The sequence below is a fragment of the Botrytis deweyae genome (genome assembly GCF_014898535.1).
Source record: "Botrytis deweyae strain B1 chromosome Unknown BDEW_001, whole genome shotgun sequence".
Lineage (NCBI taxonomy): Eukaryota > Fungi > Ascomycota > Leotiomycetes > Helotiales > Sclerotiniaceae > Botrytis > Botrytis deweyae.
The window spans coordinates 1,288,856-1,306,297 of NW_024066208.1; the positions used below are offsets into that span (position 1 = coordinate 1,288,856).

Consider the following 17,442-nt stretch of genomic DNA (forward strand, 5'->3'; position numbering starts at 1 on the left):
CTCTTTCGAAACTTGTTATACTTGCGCAACGTTAAGACTCAAGATGGCTACCGCAACAAAAATCTTCTCGTTAGAAGGAAAGGGATTGAAATTGGATTCCGCCGCCGATGTCGAGCCGCATATCAAGACGCTGAGGGAGATGAAAGATGTAGAGGAAGTGAGATTTTTGGGAAACACTTTAGGCGTTGAGGCTTGTAGGGTGATTGGAGAGGTTTTGGAAGAGAAGACAAGTCTGAAGGTATGTCCAGTCTTCCTCCATCAATTTCTGTCTTATTCTCCTCAAGCAGCATTTTAGATGCCTAGAACGAAGGGACAAATATAGTTGCTGACCTCTACATCAAGATTGCAAACCTGGCGGATATATTTACTGGACGTTTGCTTAACGAAATTCCACAAGCCCTTTCATCCCTCCTTACTGCTCTGCTCAAACTCCCAAATTTGCACACGGTCAATTTGAATGATAATGCCTTTGGACTCAACACTCAAGCTCCGCTCGTCGCATTCCTTTCTTCGCACACTCCACTTCAACATCTCATCCTCAATAATAACGGACTGGGACCTCATGCTGGTATTCTGATTGCAGATGCACTTAGCGCATTACACGCAAAGAAAGTCGAGGCACGTGCGGCAGGAAAACAAGTTCCGGATTTGGAAACTGTCATTTGCGGACGCAACAGATTGGAGAATGGCAGTATGACGGCTTGGGCAAAGGCATATAGCTTGCATACCGGTGTAAAGGAAGTCAAGATGGTACAGAATGGCATTCGACAAGAGGGAATTAGTCACTTGTTGAGTGAAGGTTTGAAATATGCTAAAGACATTGAGATTCTCGACCTACAAGACAATACTTTTACAATTACGGGTTCAAAGGCCTTGGCTAGAGTCGTGGGAGGATGGGCCAATATTCAGGAGTTGGGTGTTGGAGATTCCTTATTGGGTGGGAAGGGGAGTGTTATTTTTGCAGAGGCCTTGAAGAAGGGCAGAAACAACAAGTTGGAGATTTTGAGATTGCAGTTCAATGATATTGGAGTAAAGGGCCTAACAGTCTTTACCGCCGCTGCGAAGGAGGCTCTACCAAAGTTGAAGAAGATTGAGTTGAATGGAAACAAATTCGACGAGGATCATGATTGCATTGTGGAATTGAAGGAGTTGTTGGAGGAAAGAAAGGAGAAGTTAGCGGGTGAGATAATCATTGAGGATGATTGGGGTCTTGACGAATTGGAGGATTTGGAAGGAGAGAGCGATGAAGAGAGTGATGAGGAAGAAGAAGAAGAGGAAGAACTAGAGGAGCAAAGAGAAAAATTGATCCATGACGCAGAAGAAGCTCAAGAAGGGGAACCTGTTGCACAAAGAGAGGACAAGGATGTTGATGACCTCGCAAAGGTTCTCGGCAAGAACCTCCAAGTCTGAAAATGGTATTACGATTATGAATGATGGATTTTGGATGATTTTGGCGGAAATGAATATTCAGGGTTGGCATGGCCAAGGAATGGTTTGGTTGGATGGGTAGAACACGTTGAGGGAAAGGAAAGGGAGAATTCGGGCGGAGCTCTTTGTGCGTACCCCCACTCATGTCACTGAAGTAGAACCTTCGGTTTTCTGTTTCATGCACATATGCAAAGCATGGTATAATTGCTTCTTTCTTGACGAAAGTTGGCGTTGCAAGCATTCCCGTAGATAGATACTATTAGACAGGTAAAGAAATGAACATTTCTTTGCCATCCAAATAAATATTATTCGTTGCCGATTCAATTTTCATCCGAGTATTGTATGATAACAAGAAGCTTATATCCCAGTAAACCTTCAGTTCATCAGAGCTCACCCAATAACATTTGTACCAAGATTATTGAGGCTCTTCCACATCATCTTCAATTCGCCTGGATGTATGTCATGTCTGCCATCAAACTCCGAACTCGGTAACCAATCAAGTTGAAAACATCCGATTCGTTACCGAATTGACTTTTTCAGCCCAGTCATCATTTTTAAGCCTCCATCTAGATCTCTTGATTATATATCAGAATTCCATAAAAACATCCAGGATCTGATTACTCACTTTACCTGCAAGAAGAACAAGTCGAGAATTCTACGTGATATATAATACAGATTCCATATTTATGTGATGAGTAAATAGGTAGGCAAAGGCCAATAAAGTCTAAGTTTAGGAGGTACCTCGGCCCTTACTCGCAAAGTGGGAGAGTTGACTATTTTTTTTTCCTTTGTTGATATATGTATGACTCTTCACTCTGAACTTGTCAAGTTCCTTTTCTATTTTACTTTTTTATTTTGGATATCTCAATTGAAGAGATGGATCCTTCTGGTGCAGGAACATGTGCGCAAATTGCTAGGCAAGATGCTAATCGAAAGGTTGATGATGGAAATACGATACCGAGTTCCTATGAATCGGGTGGCGCAAAGACTTTTGATCCAGTGGATATAGAGATCGCGAAGCAAAACACCGGATGGAGGAAGATTGTTAGGAATTTCACTCCTTCGTATGTTATTTTCTTCCATGTCATCAGTATCTGAGGGAAGACTCTTATTAGTGTTAAGATCTTTGCCACCTTCTTTTTCCTCCTTTTCAAATTCTAACATACCCCTTCTAGCTGGTTCTCCGTAACAATGGGCACGGGAATCGTATCTATCCTGCTCCATAATCTCCCCTACAATGGCGCCTGGCTGAAATATATCTCTATTATCATATTTGTACTCAATATCGTGCTTTTTTGTACATTTCTTGGTATTTCGCTGGTGAGATATATTTTGTATCCGCAAATATGGAGTGCAATGATACGGCATCCAGCGCAATCGCTATTCCTGGGAACGTTCCCGATGGGGCTGGCGACGATTATAAATATGATTGTCTTTGTGTGTGTACCGGCTTGGGGAGGATGGGTGGTTTATTTGGTGAGTCTTGTTTACCTTTTACGGTTTTGAGGAACTTGGGAGGCGTGAATGAGGACTAATTTGTATGTAGGCTTGGGCTTTGTGGTGGATAGATGCGGTTGTTTCTGTTGCGACTTGCTTCTATCTTCCTTTCGTAATGTATGTTTCCCCTCTCATTCAAATTCTCTAATTCATTTGACTAATCTCTCTCGTAGTATGTCTCTTCATAAAGTCGAACTCTCAACTATGACGGCCGCTTGGCTTCTCCCAATTGTTGCCCCTATCGTTGCAGCTGCTTCAGGGGGTATCGTCGCTTCTGTCCGTAAGTCTCTTTTTGTTGTCTCAACTCCACATTCCTCAATATTTAGATACATCCGTTTGGATTTTGCAATCTCCTTAATTTTCATCTAAATTTGGATTGCAAAATTTCCTCCCAAATCCATCACCTAAAAAATGAACAAGCAAAAAACTTACACTTCTCAGTCCCCAACCCCCAACACGCCCTCTATACCGTCCTAATCTCCTACATCCTCTTCGGAACCGGTTTCCCCCTCGCAATGACAATCCTAGTAATCTACTTCCAACGTCTCACCGTCTACAAAATCCCTCCTCGAGAAGTAATCGTTTCTGTCTTTCTCCCCCTCGGTCCCCTAGGCCAAGGCGGTTTCGCACTCATGCAATTAGGAAAAGTTTCCTTGACCCTCTTCCCCCAAACCAACACTCTCCCCGCCATCCCAGCTCCTGGTCCTGGCCCCATTTTCTATACTCTCGGTTTCCTATTCGCGCTTATCATGTGGGGCTTTGGTCTCCTATGGTTATTCTTCGCGTTGGCGAGTATTTCCCGATCCAGATTTCCGTTTAATATGGGATGGTGGGGATTTACCTTCCCGCTGGGAGTTTTCACAACATCGACAGTGATGATAGGAGCAGAGCTTCCTTCGCGATTTTTTAGAGTGCTAGGAACGGTTTTTAGTGTCTTGGTCACGGCGCTGTGGGTAATGGTTGCGGTGGGAACGGTCAAGAGGGCATTTTGGGGAGGGTTGATTTTCGCGCCTTGTTTGAAGGATGTGGAGGGGGCGGAGAGGGAGGCGAGGATACATTTTGAGGGGAGGGGGAAGAAGGGGGATAAGGAGAGTGGGGATGAGAATGGGAATGGGGTTGTACAGAGGAGAACGGGGATTCCAAGTCCGGTTTAGGGTTAGCGAGAATGTGTTTTCTCGTTTTTTGCATGCTGATTTTTTCTTTGAGTCTTTTGCATTAGATGGGTTGGGATGAAGCCCGCGCTTTTCGGGTTACTGTTTTCTACTTTTCATTATATATAGACAGATGAATTTTGTTTCTAGAATCCCTAATCTAATAACAATGCATAAAATATAAGATACCGATATCTATATACTCTACTCATCTATAAACATCTTTACATTTCAAAAATTGAATATCAATATAAATAGCAAGTTAGATCCGATTTCTAGAATTCAACTCGAGTATCTAGAAAATTGAGACCCCTATACCCTCTTAACGTTTAAAGAATTTTTAATCTCAAGATTAGAGATGGAAATTCAGTTTCTTATTATTTGTTATATGTATATGTATATATATATATATATATGTAATTATATTCATACTGTTTACTTTAAACAGCTTTCAACTTATAGATCTATTCATTGATTAGATTATTGGATTATCTATACCATATTATACTATACTATCCTAGTTTCTTGAAAGAAAGAATTTAGAAAGTGGGAAGAAAGAGAAAAGAGAGAAAAGAGAGAAAGAAAAAGACAAAAAATAAAACAAACTACATAATCTCCATCAATTATATTCTATCTTTTCTATCTCATCTCATCCCATCCCATCCCATCCCATCCCAGCTCCAACAATATCCATCCATCCATCCACCCATCCACTCATCCATCAATAAATCATACTACATCTATTCTACTCCAATCCACAACTATTAAAGCAATCCACATCCCATACATTTCCAACCCTCATTACCTCATTACCCTATCTCCAAAAAAAACTTACAACTTACAATTTACAACTTACAATTTACAACTTACAATTCATAACTTACAAGTATATTCCTATTCCTATTCCGATCCCTATCCCTCACCTATCTAAATATCCCTAATACATACCTCGAATATCCATCTACCCATCCATCCATCTACCCATTCATCCATTCATCTACCCATTCATTCATCTACCCATCCATCCATCTACCCATCCATCTATCCATCTACCCATCCATCCATCTTTCACCACATACCTCCCTCCTTACCCACCCATCCACCAATCACCCATCGATTCCTCCTCAAATAATCTAACCCCCAAATCTAACCCCCAAATCACCACTTCATTTCATTCTCTCCATTCTTCCCACTCCCATTCCCACTCCCATTCCCATTCCCATTCCAATATACTCCCATCTATATCTCAAGACTTCATCTATCCCTTCACCTTTCACCTTTCTATCCTATATCCATCACTTCATCTTCCTCTCCATCTCCATCTCCATCTCCATCTCCATCTCCATCTCCATCTCCATCTCCATCTCCATCTCCATCTCCATCTCCATCTCCATCTCCATCTCCATCTCCATCTCCATCTCCATCTCCATCTCCATCTCCATCTCCATCTCCATTTCTATCTCCATCTCCATCTCCCTCACCATCTCATTCACCTCCTTCACCTCCAAATAAACAAACAAACAAATCATCACAGAAATCTTGAAAAATATTAAACATCAGAAATAGCCAAAAGGATCTATCAAATATCCATATCATGATTAAATCTTTCTCACAAATGTACAAAACATACAAATAGTACACAATAGCACAATAGCACAATATCACAATAAATCGCACTACACTAAACTACACTCCACCCCACTAAACTACACTCTAACAACCCCCCTCCCCCCTTTCCAAAAGCAACATGCACATACATGCACACACAGAATAAATCTTCATATTCACACACATTCCCACAAAAAGACAAAGAAAACACATCCAAGCACCATCACCACCATCACAACCACAACCACAACCACAACCACAACCACAACCACAACCACAAACCCCTCATCCACAAACGACCTTTGCACTAGTTAACCACATCCTCCAAAATCCATATAAAGGAAGTAACAAACAAACTTAGTAAGCATCTCCAGCTTCTATTCACGCATCCAAGCACCACAACCACAATCACAATCACAATCCTCCAAAATCCATGTAAAGGAAGTAACAAACAAACTTATTATGCGTCTCCAACTTCTATTCACGCATCCCTATGCTAATCATCTGCATTAGTTTCCTGGATATTCTTCTTATTTGCTCCATTCCATTCCATTCCATTCCATTCCATTCCGTTTCATCTCTATCCTACTCTCCAAAGCTCGTGTGTATGGACTCAGGGGAAAGCTAATTGTATGTCTATTTTGGTTGATTTGTTGATGGTGTAGTCAGAAGATGTCTTGATATGCTTCTGGTATTCTGTCGCTGGAATGCAGAATCATATGTATCGGGTATGGATGGTGAGAAATGGATTATGAGCAGTTGTTTTGCTGCTTCTAAGACTCGTATACTCGTGGTCATGGCAGAGGGAAGATCGAGATGAAGTAGGGAGTAGATATTTGAGAGTTAAAAACAAAGAAGGGGCGAAAAGGGGCCGGAGAACGAACAGGATAAGTGAGAAGTGAAGAGAAAAAAGACGTGTAGAGGAATGATGAAGAGGGAATTGAATTGACCAGAAGTGAATGATGAAATGAGAGTATCCCTCGTTCAATCCACCATCGAGAGCGAACACTTCATTCCCACTGATTACCTAACCACCTGTGAACTTTCTCAATATCATATCGTCGATGCAACTATCAGAACATCGCTTGGAGATTAATCTTCTACTTTGGTATGACTGATAAACAACCTCGTGTATGTATTGTAACTAAATTTCCGAGCCAAGTTCGATATTCGGAAATGATCAAATCTTTTCCGTATCCAATAAAACACCCATCGGCAAAATTCAGCATGCAATTCAAGAAATTCAAGGAATCTATTCGTGCACATCACTCGGGTGAACTTGCAAATGTGAAGACGTCTGGAACAATTTTCGAACATCATCAAAGTCCTTTGGTGTACGTTACTTTCGGACACGTACCGAGTGATTGTGGTTGACCCAATATCATTTGACGATTAGATATTGTCTCGCTTCGAGACTTGTCTAACATTGATAGGACCAACTGCTGTGATCTAGATTTAATGTCCGTGGCGTTGAAGAAATCACAAACACGTGTAATTTAACTTCTACTCCAATCGGAGCAATGTTGACAACTTTGTCAGCGCACAGTTGTCAAATCGATCTCCATAATGTACTAGGAGTACTATCTTGAAGCTACTCTCAAGGTCAACTTCGATCGACAAAGGGGTGACGTTAGGATGATGCGGGTTACTAGTCTCGACCATCAAGGGACCAGGTTAAATCGGCAAAAATACCAAGAGAACTCAAGATTGTTTGCAGCATTCACGTACTAAGGAATAAGAGATGTGGAAAGAGTGGTCTGGGCCCTCCTTCACAATCGTGAAGATGTGACATCAACTCCTATTCTTTATCAAACTTTCGGACGGTACGAAAAGCACAGATAAATTAAGGATTAAGCGCCAGGTACCCGGGACGAACCCAATAGCTTCTGTATGCTTTGTGAGGCCTAACCACAGCGCGTATTACGATATCAGATATGTCTTGTCTTAGCCGCCGAATGGAAAGGAAAAAAGAGCATATTGAATGATGATTGGCTCTCGGCGGAACCGAAGCCAGTGGAAATTGATCTGCACTAGTCTTTTTATGAAACTAGGTGATATTGAAAGTAAGAAATGAATAGTACGTTTCCAGATAGTACATGATTCTGCGAACGAGTGGTGGTGGTGAACTTGCATCTACTGGACGCTTGAACGCTGACACGACATTATGCGGTGATGAGGGGAGACTACCGGCAGAGGCGTGGAGACCGCAGGGAAGACGTTGCATGGAAGCGCTAGAAGATTAATAATAAGGGAAATAAAAAAATATGCGCACTCCCGTAGGCCGGACCGTTACTGTACGAGAGGAGTGGGATTGACATTCGGGCTTTCCTCCGAGGATCCCTCACCTGAACAACGAAGAAACGTTGTATTCTCCGTATCACAAAAAATTCAATAATATTACGAAATCGTACACACACAGATAGACGGACGTAAAAAGAACAGAAATCATCGGATCGTCAACCCTCGGAATTCGGAAATGACATTCAATGAAGAATGCGGAGTGTAGTAGTATAGCATTGTAGTCGTAATGTAAAGTAGTGTGCGATCCAGATTGGTAGAAGATGTGTTATCGAACTTTCAATAAGCGGGACCATGAAGATGTTTGGTTAGAGATGGGTGAGCGAAGCAGAGGACGATGATGTCCAGGATGATGTTAATCTGGTCGATGTAACATTAATCTATGTGGACTATGAATTTCATTTCCTTCAACTAAAAATTCAACATTTCTTCATCTCAACCAGGACTGAATGCGTGTAAGATGTCACATAGGCTAAATGTTGAAGCATGACAATGTCACACACAGTATGCCATAGACAGCGGGGAACTTGCTAATATGATGGGAATCATGGGATGATATATGGGGATGGAGGATAAGGAATGCAAATGAGGATCCCCGTATATCAACGGGAGATGGATGTCGATGCGAACTTGATGGGGGATGGGGGATGTTGATGCGGGACCGTGGCCGGCCTTTCAGTTTGCTCGTGATGAGGATGTTTAGTAACGGCAAGGTAAGCAAGAGAGCGAGAGAGCGAGAGAGCGAGAAAGCGAGAAAGCGAGAAAGCGAGGCGACTTCAGACAAGGCTTGGAGTTGCGTGAGGCAAGAGAAAAAGATGAAAAGAGGAAAGAGCATATGAGCAAGGATAAGAGACCAACAGAACGGTCACAACTTCCGAAAGAAGAAGGCGTCACAACCTTTCGGCCTTATAGTGGCTTCACACGTGCAGATGGAAAAAAAAATTCACCAGGAAGAATGATTGGGAGGGATTAAAATGTCTCGAGCCATGAAAAAGGCCCAAAGAGGAATAATGATGCGGTTCTCCACCAGTAATAAAATCGTATGAAGCTGGATTTTCTGATTGATTGATATTTTTAAATTGGTCTGGACTTTTTGATGGACACAGAACAGTATTATCATGTATGGCATGTATGGCATATATGGCATGATTTTGGTAGATGGTAGATGGTAGATGGCAGATGGAAGATGGATAACTTTGCCTGGCCCGCATGGTGCAGTAACTAGAGACGACCACGGAACCTCCCTCTCTTCACGGGATACGGGATACGGGATACGGGATACGGGATACGGGATACGGGATACGGGATACGGGATACGGGATACGGGATACGGGATACGGGATACGGGATACTGGATGCATTATCATCGACAGGTTGATCAGGTACTGGAGTTGCATTGTGATTGTGAAAGTATTGAATCTGTTGACATCAAGACGTAGATGCCAGCACTGCATCACACTTCCCTCCCGGTACATGTTGATTGTATCAAACTTGCCATACTTCTCGTTCCTTGATACCCAACCTTTCCCCCCCTCCCACGGGGATTTCACCCGTTTCGATCTTCAAGGCTCACGGTTATCTACATTCCGAACCACCGAATGTCCACACCGACCGAGGATTGCAGAAGAATCCGACCCTTTTGCTTTTTTTCCTGGCTTTCATGCTTCAATGTTGCAAGGCGTCCGTGACAGATACAGACCCACATACTCACACATACTCACACATACTCACACATACTCACACATACTCACACATACCACACCCCTTCTCTCGTAATACGTACCGTACATACTCCACCTACACCGACTTTTCTTGATCCTGATTCGTCATCATACGGTTGATGGCACAAACAGGGAATCGAGGAAGGTTTTCTTTGATTGCACGGAAACTGGAAAGTAAAATTGGGAAGAGAGTGAGATTATTGGTAATGTTCCACGCGAGATGGCATTGAAGGTCGAATGAATGCGCGGTGCCTGGCCCAACGTACCTGATATTTTGGATGAAGCGATGTGATGATTACCATCGTCATGCCATGGTCCTATGGTAGTTGGGCAGGAGATGAGGATGAGGATTAGTGGACGGTTGACCAGCCATCTCTTTTGTTGATGTCGAAAGCATTTTCCATTAGACGCAAATAAAGTTTGGAGTAAAGCACCTAGAGAGAGAGACGGACGTTTACAGCCGCAGTAGAACATACAGGTACATACAGATACATGGCACATACAGATACACACAGGTCAGCTCGAAAGATGGTGAGAATGATGAGGATGATGAGAAGATCACGAGTCAAGAATGAAGATCATTTATTCCCGTTTTTCCCCTCTCTCCGGACCTCCACTGAGTCTATCTCACGATTCTCACCCCCACTAATTCGAACTTTTTTCTTCTCTTTCCTCTCCAATATCAACCGTCATGAGTTTTTTTCTTCCGTGAGGACTTTGTAAATTGTACCGTACTACCGTCGTAATATTAATTAGTACTAACAGATTGCTCTACCCAATCTAACCCAAAAGAGAACCAACCACTCCCAACCACCAACCAATTTATTGCTTTGGATTCCTCTTTCCTATGCACCAATGGAAACTGGGAAACCAACGGCTCGTCCCTTTGCTCTTTGCTCTTTGCCTTTACCTTTTACCCTTTACCCTTTACCCTTTACCCATTTATTATCCATTTATTATCCATTTTTACCTTATTAATAACATAAGCCAATGAGAGAATTACCAGCTAGATTACTTGAAGCTATGAGGCCATCACTCCAAGTGACCCCGAAATGATTGAATCATTTGAATTCATTCTCCACATCGGTGTGTGCAGTGCAGTGTACACCCGTGGACTTTGTAGGTACCGGGTGAATGTTGAATGTTGAATGTTGAATGTTGATTCTTGATTCTTGATCGCCAAGGGCCTGCAGGTTATCGGCCTAGTTGAAGAAATCCAAAGTCACGGGCAAAAGAAAAGAGAAGAAGAGAAGAGAGACGAGAGAAGAGAGAAGAAAAGAAAAGAAAAGAAAATATAACAAATAGCTGTCTTCACCCACCTTCGCTATATGATAACAACAGACCTTGGGATCTCAGACCTTAGACCTTAGACCTTGCAGCCTTGATGTTGGTGTGGAAAATATTACCGGGGAAAAATAATCCAATCCAGTCCAGTCCAGTTAAATAAAATAAAATAAAATAAATAAATAAAAGTAAAACTTGACAAAAAAGAAAATACCAGAAAACACAAAAGTCACACTATCCCCCATTCAATTTAGCGCCATTTCCTAGCCCAATCCACTAAGTTACTCATATCTCGAGATCCCCAATCAAAACCTTTCATCTCCCCCTTCCTTTAACATCAACAACGAATCAAACAATTTCAACGCAAAACCACAAACCAAAACGACCCATTTTCATTTTCATCGTTGTTACCCCAAGACTCATATCTACTCGAGATACCAATCAGAGCCATTCCAGTATTTATCGAGTCCCTTTTTCACGATAACGAATCATTTTACCTCAATTCTCCTCTTGCACAATTTGTTTTTCCATCCATACAGATGGTCGCATCGCATCGCAACTGTACACAAAAATAACCTTAACAATCGACACAACATAAAGGTTGATTAACGAAAGAAGCACAGTCAATCCAATCCAATCCAATCCCATCCAGTCCAGTCCAATTACGCTCGTGCTTTTTTCCTCTCCCGTTATCATTCACTCGCTTTATTGACGTGAATTGGTATTGGTATTGAAAGTCGAATTGGAATTGGAATATCAATTTCTACCTAGGTATCTAATTTGTATTGGCCTAGGCTTCTGTGTTTACCTTACCCATACTAGACGCGCTCAATTCCCCAAGGGAAAGCAAGCAAAGAAGAGAGACGCCAATAACGTGTCAGATACCTTGTATCAAACATCGTGGGATTTTTTTGAAAAAGAGGGGTGGTGACAAGCCAAAGCAGAACACTGCCAATCATTCATCGTCTTCCTCCACCAGCAATATCATCGCCAGAGCCCTATCAACAACTCCAAAGACCTCAACGCCAAAACAATTGGCCATAGCACCGATCCCGTGATTAATTCTACCTGCGGGAAGGATTAAACTGAGCTTGCCATTGAAGTGATCTGAATTGATTCCAAGTCGCGTATTGGAAGGTGAGTTTCGTCCCTAGTCAAACAATTTGATACTTCAAATTTCATATCCACCGCCCAAAAGTTGTTTACCCTCGGCTTTTGCTCTTGATTTGTACTCATTGTCGCGGCTGCGTGTCACACTAGCATCAAAGCTATGGGTACACAATAGAAGCTAAAGCTTGATGAGTACCTGATCATTCGAAGCAAAGCAAAGGAAACTAAAAGCAAAGCAAAGTGGGAAACTACTTATACTATATACATATACGAACCTTCTAGGATAACTAACTAACATTCGTTTTGTCTCCTTCTTTTAGCCAGTCAACTTGAAGAGTCACACAACACAACACACATACACACACACACTTTAGATCGATCTATACCAGGATTCATCAATTATTTCAAATCCACGTATTAACTCACTTCACTACGGTACTTGCTTGGTTTCTTGAACCGAACCGACCCGAACTGTAACGCAACAATACAGTTCATTCACTTCCGAGCCAAAGTTGAAGCTACCTACCGAGCACTCGACTATCCAACCCAGTTTAAGCTCATCCCAGCCCCCCTTCCCATCAAAACTTATTAACCTTACCAATCATTGAATCAATATCATAAGGTACAGTACCCCTCAAACACATTACAGCCGCACTGCTCTACTCCACGTCAAAGCTCCTTTATCGCAACTTGCAAGGAAGAAAAGCTCTTTGCATTTATTGATACATAATACGTACAACTTACTTACTTACACATACACTTATTAGGTACATCAAGGGTCCAACGCGCAACACAAACCACCAGTTTGTTACTTGATTTGAATTTTCAAATTCCAAGTACGTCACGTCACCTAAATTAGAATAATATTCCCAATTATTATTCCATTATTGCCGGTAAAGCTAAAGAAAGCTCATACACAAGGTAAGCGTAGCTTTTGCATGACCTCCACATGCATTGCCAGCGCATCACTGGTCAAAGGCAAAAAAAAAAATCATTACATCGGGTCCCAAACCCTTCCCCTCTCCAATATTCCAATCATTCCCTCTCATTCCGAAGCTTGATTCAATCTTGACCATTCATCATAACTAATTTGTTTGGTTGGATAGTCATACATTGCAAAAAGTCAATATTTACTGGAGAAAGCTTCATTCCTCTACGAGTGGCTCGCGAAATAGCTAGATACCACAAAAGGTTGTTCAACGTTTATCTTGAATAACTTCAACCCGATATTCTCACGTGGGGTGACCAACTTTCGAGCCTAATACGCCGCACGCCTCACTCGAGCGCCTTTCGTTTACATCAGCTTGCATATGCTGTGCTGCGGTCAATTGCGGTGTACACCTACCATATTGCTTGCCAGCACATCCACGCATACCAAGTCGACGGTTGACGACCAGGCTTAGGCACTAGCTCAGTGACGGCCACCTGGAACCTTTGCGACAGCATTGCCAACGCGTTAATCCGAGTCATCGAATTTTCGGATTTTCATCATAATACTCAACTCCAATTCATAACGTACTCGGTGAACTCGATAGCACTTCTTTCGTCGCTTTCTACACCTATCAAGAACTATACCTTATTGCCTCAACGCGCCCCAAGCTTCACGCAACCGCGACTTAGACAATTGAGATCTCCACTTCTTTACAAAACTCTCTTACGGGATCAAAACTGTACAAATGATGGAGTACGCGCATTATTCGCAACCGCCGCAAGGCCAGCATAATCATACGCAGGCGCATATTCAAGGTGGATATGCAAATTCTGGACAGCACCCAAATTCCGGAGCTCCAATTACTTCACCATCTCAACAACAACCAGTCCATTCGCAACATGCCGTTCAACAATCCCCAATTCTTTCTTCGCAATCGCAGCAAGGAGGTCCCAATGCGGGACACATGCAGCAACACACTCTGGGATATCAACCAGCATACGTACCGCAGATGAACTTGCAATATGGAAACAATCCGATGAATACCCAGGCAGCAGCGATGGCAGCAACCAATGCAGCAGTTGGTGGTAACTACCCTTATAGTATGCCGGACCCCAGCTTGCCGCAAACATCGCCAAGAATTGGTGCCGGTATAAATGTGAAGAAGGAAAGAGTACCGCGGTCACCAACACAGGCTGCCATTAACAACCAAGTTGCTCAAAATAGACGCATGAGTGTACAACAAGTGGGCAGTCCTGCTGTACCTAATGCGCAACCTCTCATGAACCATGGGCCTCGGTCATCAATTTCAGGACCTCCTATGCCGGCACCACCTCCACCACACCCTCAATCTCCCGAACTTGTATCGGGAGCAGTTGAAGAGTCGCCTTTATATGTCAATGCAAAACAATTTCATCGTATTTTGAAGAGACGTGTTGCGAGACAAAGATTAGAGGAGGCCCTCCGATTGACTTCAAAGGGCAGGAAGCCATATTTACACGAGAGCAGACATAATCATGCAATGAGAAGACCCAGAGGTCCTGGTGGTCGATTCTTAACTGCAGATGAAGTTGCAGAAATTGAGAGAACAAAGGGCGATGGTGGAGATGAAAATGACAAACCATTAGAAACCCCGGCCAAGAGTGTTTCTAGTGTGAGTGCCAGTTCGGGAACTAAGCGAAAGGCCGACTCCGACAATCTCACTCCTAGTAAGAAACCTAAATTGGTCGCTGCAGCTAGAAGCAGTGCTGAGGAAGATGATGAAGATGAGGATGATGCAGAAGATGATGGATGAACATGATGTTTAATATCTTTCAGAACATTCATCATTTCATCCACAGCTCCAATTGTTTATTTATGATATCACGACAGCGATTGTTTCTTGACCTGCTATTGTGTTCGTAACACTTCATTACTTCATTTTAGCGATTTTAAGGGTCTGGTTTTTTTTTCACGCATGGGTCATTTCATTTCTTTTTTTTGGATATGAACAGGTTTTTCATGTCGCAATGTGGGGATGTGCCGGCTGGCAGGAGTTTTCTCACAGATTTTCAGTTCGGATCTCTCGGGTGGCTTTTACATTTGGTGGGATGGGAGGAATGGAAGGGATTCATTTGGGAGGGAAGGAATATCATATGAGGGTGTGGTAGGATGGATATCAGACGAAAGTATGACACAATTGAGATGAGGGGAAGAATTCAGATAAAAATATGAGGGAATTGGGGGAAGGACTGCATATGGACGGTTTCTCTTGAGAAAGTGTGGCTACACGGGACATTCGCTTCTCTTTTACATTTTTCATTTTTGATTCCCAATTTTATGAACGTACAGTACAGTGGAGCTTCCCTTTTAAACTTCAACCTTGCAAGAGACCCAAAAACCAGCGAAATGTTACTTGTTTTTTTTACCAATTTCTACCCATGTTATATTTTCTTGTAATGTCTGACTATAGGCGCTTTTTGATATGTTACTTATGGTGTGGTGTTGGTGTTGATGTGTATGTTGAAATGATATGTGGGGAGGGGAGCTGTGTGAAGGTATCTTCTCTTGTTCTTTCTAGTATGTTTATATTGAATTTGAATTTGATTGATGGCTCAGCTATGTTAGGCTCTGCTATGTATTTGCATTTCGCTCATTCATTCATTACGTGTTGTTTTGTGTTGTGTTGTGTTGTGTTGTATTGTATGAAATTCTTTGATAGTTTGGGGTGTTGATGAGGTAGTGAGATAACATTTTTTGTGATGGTGATGGTGATGGTGATGGTGAGGGGGTTTCTTTTTATGTTTTTAAGGTTCTTGGGTTTGAGTGGGAGTGGGAGTGGGTGTGGGAGTGGGAGTGAGAGTGAGAGTGGAGATGTTGTAGGTAGTTTGTGAGTTGCGGAAAGCAAAGAGGAGGTGGAGAGGAATTTATGGATTTGGTGGGATGTGAGTGAGATGTCAGATGCGAGATGCGAGATGCGAGTGAGATGTGAGGTTTGGGGCGTGGAGAGATGGATTGGTGCATGGGTGGGGAAATGATGGGGGGAGATAGTATAAGGAGTGGTCTAGGGAGGACGGAGGAAGGAGGAAGGAGGAAAGAGGAGGGAGGAGAATTGTTGCGGATTCGAAGTTGGATTACAGTGGATTCGAAGTTGGATTGGAATGGGATGGAATGGAATAGAATGGGATTAAGAGTAGAAGGGTGAAGGGTGAGAGGTAGAGAGAGAGCTTACTCTTGCGCATCTGTCGCTGGATCTGTCGCTGGATTTGTCGCTGGATCTGGGATATAATTCAGATCTAAGATCTAAGATCTGAGATTGAAGGAGGAGCAGAAGGAGGAGCAGAAGGAGAAGCAGAAGCAGAAGCAGAAGCAGAAGCAGAAGCAGAAGCAGAAGCAGAAGCAGAAGCAGAAGCAGAAGCAGAAGCAGAAGCAGAAGCAGAAGCAGAAGCAGAAGCAGAAGCAGAAGCAGAAGCAGAAGCAGAAGCAGAAGCAGAAGCAGAAGCAGAAGCAGAAGCAGAAGCAGAAGCAGAAGTAGAAGCAGAAGCAGAAGCAGAAGGAGGAGCAGAAGGAGGAGCAGAAGGAGGAGCAGAAGGAGGAGCAGAAGCAGAAGCAAGAGTAAAATCTCACCAGACCTCTTTATCGCGAATGGATGTGGATATGGATGTGGATATGAATAAGAGAGTATATGAAATGAAATGAAATGGAAGGAAGGAAAGGAAATGATATATACACAAAAGAGATACCTACCTAGCTACGAATGAAGTTTTCTTATATCATATACGATATATTATTATACCTAGGTAGTCTTGAATAGTAAACAAATAAACAAATAAATGAAGGATTGAGTACTCATTTCATTTGGATGTTTTTTATGAGTGGATGGAAGGAAGGATGGATGGATGGATTTAAGTAGTCTAGGTACTTGCAGCTGTCTATACACTCATTCTGATTCTTATTCTTATTATTTCTTCCATGCTGAGTATCAAACTTTAACAAGCTCTAAGCGTCAAGCTGTGAAGTAGGAATTGTATATGAATCATTACATCGAATCGAATCGAATCGAATCCATGTGGTTATCGAAATTCTGTAGATCTATCTATCTACCTATCTATCATCCATGATTGGAGTTTAGTTTGTTTGTTTCGAAAACCAAGGTCATTCATCCATCCATCCATCCATCCATCCCAGCTCGAAATGGAAGGAAGACCTTTCCCTCTCCATCCTCTCTCCTCTCCTCTTTTCTTCCCCCTCCCAAAAACCCCTCAAAAAGGGACTAAATAGAAATATTCAACCAAAAGTAATCCGATCTTCCATCTACACCTGCCCAATCACTATACCCATCCATCTATAACGATATTGTGCAATTCCACCATTCTGGTATCTTCATCCTCTCAGTCCACTTCCATCCCGCTCAGTTCAATCACGACTACAACTCAGC

At 42.5% G+C, this 17,442-nt stretch overlaps 4 protein-coding genes across 4 annotated transcripts; all 4 read left to right on the forward strand.

Moving 5' to 3' along the window:
• Window positions 1-43: 43 nt before the first annotated feature.
• EAE98_000386 (uncharacterized protein) lies at window positions 44-1,410 on the forward strand (the record flags this gene model as incomplete). The annotated part of the gene is made up of 2 exons (XM_038948004.1): window positions 44-238; window positions 343-1,410. 2 exons carry the CDS (start codon window positions 44-46, stop codon window positions 1,408-1,410), a joined length of 1,263 nt encoding a protein of 420 aa, XP_038815681.1.
• A 701-nt stretch (window positions 1,411-2,111) lies between these two features.
• On the forward strand, window positions 2,112-4,079 carry EAE98_000387 (uncharacterized protein; the record flags this gene model as incomplete). The annotated part of the gene is made up of 5 exons (XM_038948005.1): window positions 2,112-2,492; window positions 2,604-2,904; window positions 2,975-3,042; window positions 3,099-3,205; window positions 3,367-4,079. The coding sequence occupies exons 1-5, from the start codon at window positions 2,305-2,307 to the stop codon at window positions 4,077-4,079; spliced, it is 1,377 nt and encodes a 458-aa protein (XP_038815682.1). The 5' UTR covers window positions 2,112-2,304.
• Window positions 4,080-13,773: 9,694 nt separating this feature from the next.
• On the forward strand, window positions 13,774-14,820 carry EAE98_000388 (uncharacterized protein; the record flags this gene model as incomplete). The annotated part of the gene is made up of 1 exon (XM_038948006.1): window positions 13,774-14,820. One exon carries the CDS (start codon window positions 13,774-13,776, stop codon window positions 14,818-14,820), a length of 1,047 nt encoding a protein of 348 aa, XP_038815683.1.
• Window positions 14,821-16,026: 1,206 nt separating this feature from the next.
• EAE98_000389 (uncharacterized protein) lies at window positions 16,027-16,703 on the forward strand (the record flags this gene model as incomplete). Its single annotated transcript, XM_038948007.1, has 2 exons — window positions 16,027-16,205; window positions 16,313-16,703. 2 exons carry the CDS (start codon window positions 16,027-16,029, stop codon window positions 16,701-16,703), a joined length of 570 nt encoding a protein of 189 aa, XP_038815684.1.
• Window positions 16,704-17,442: the final 739 nt, after the last annotated feature.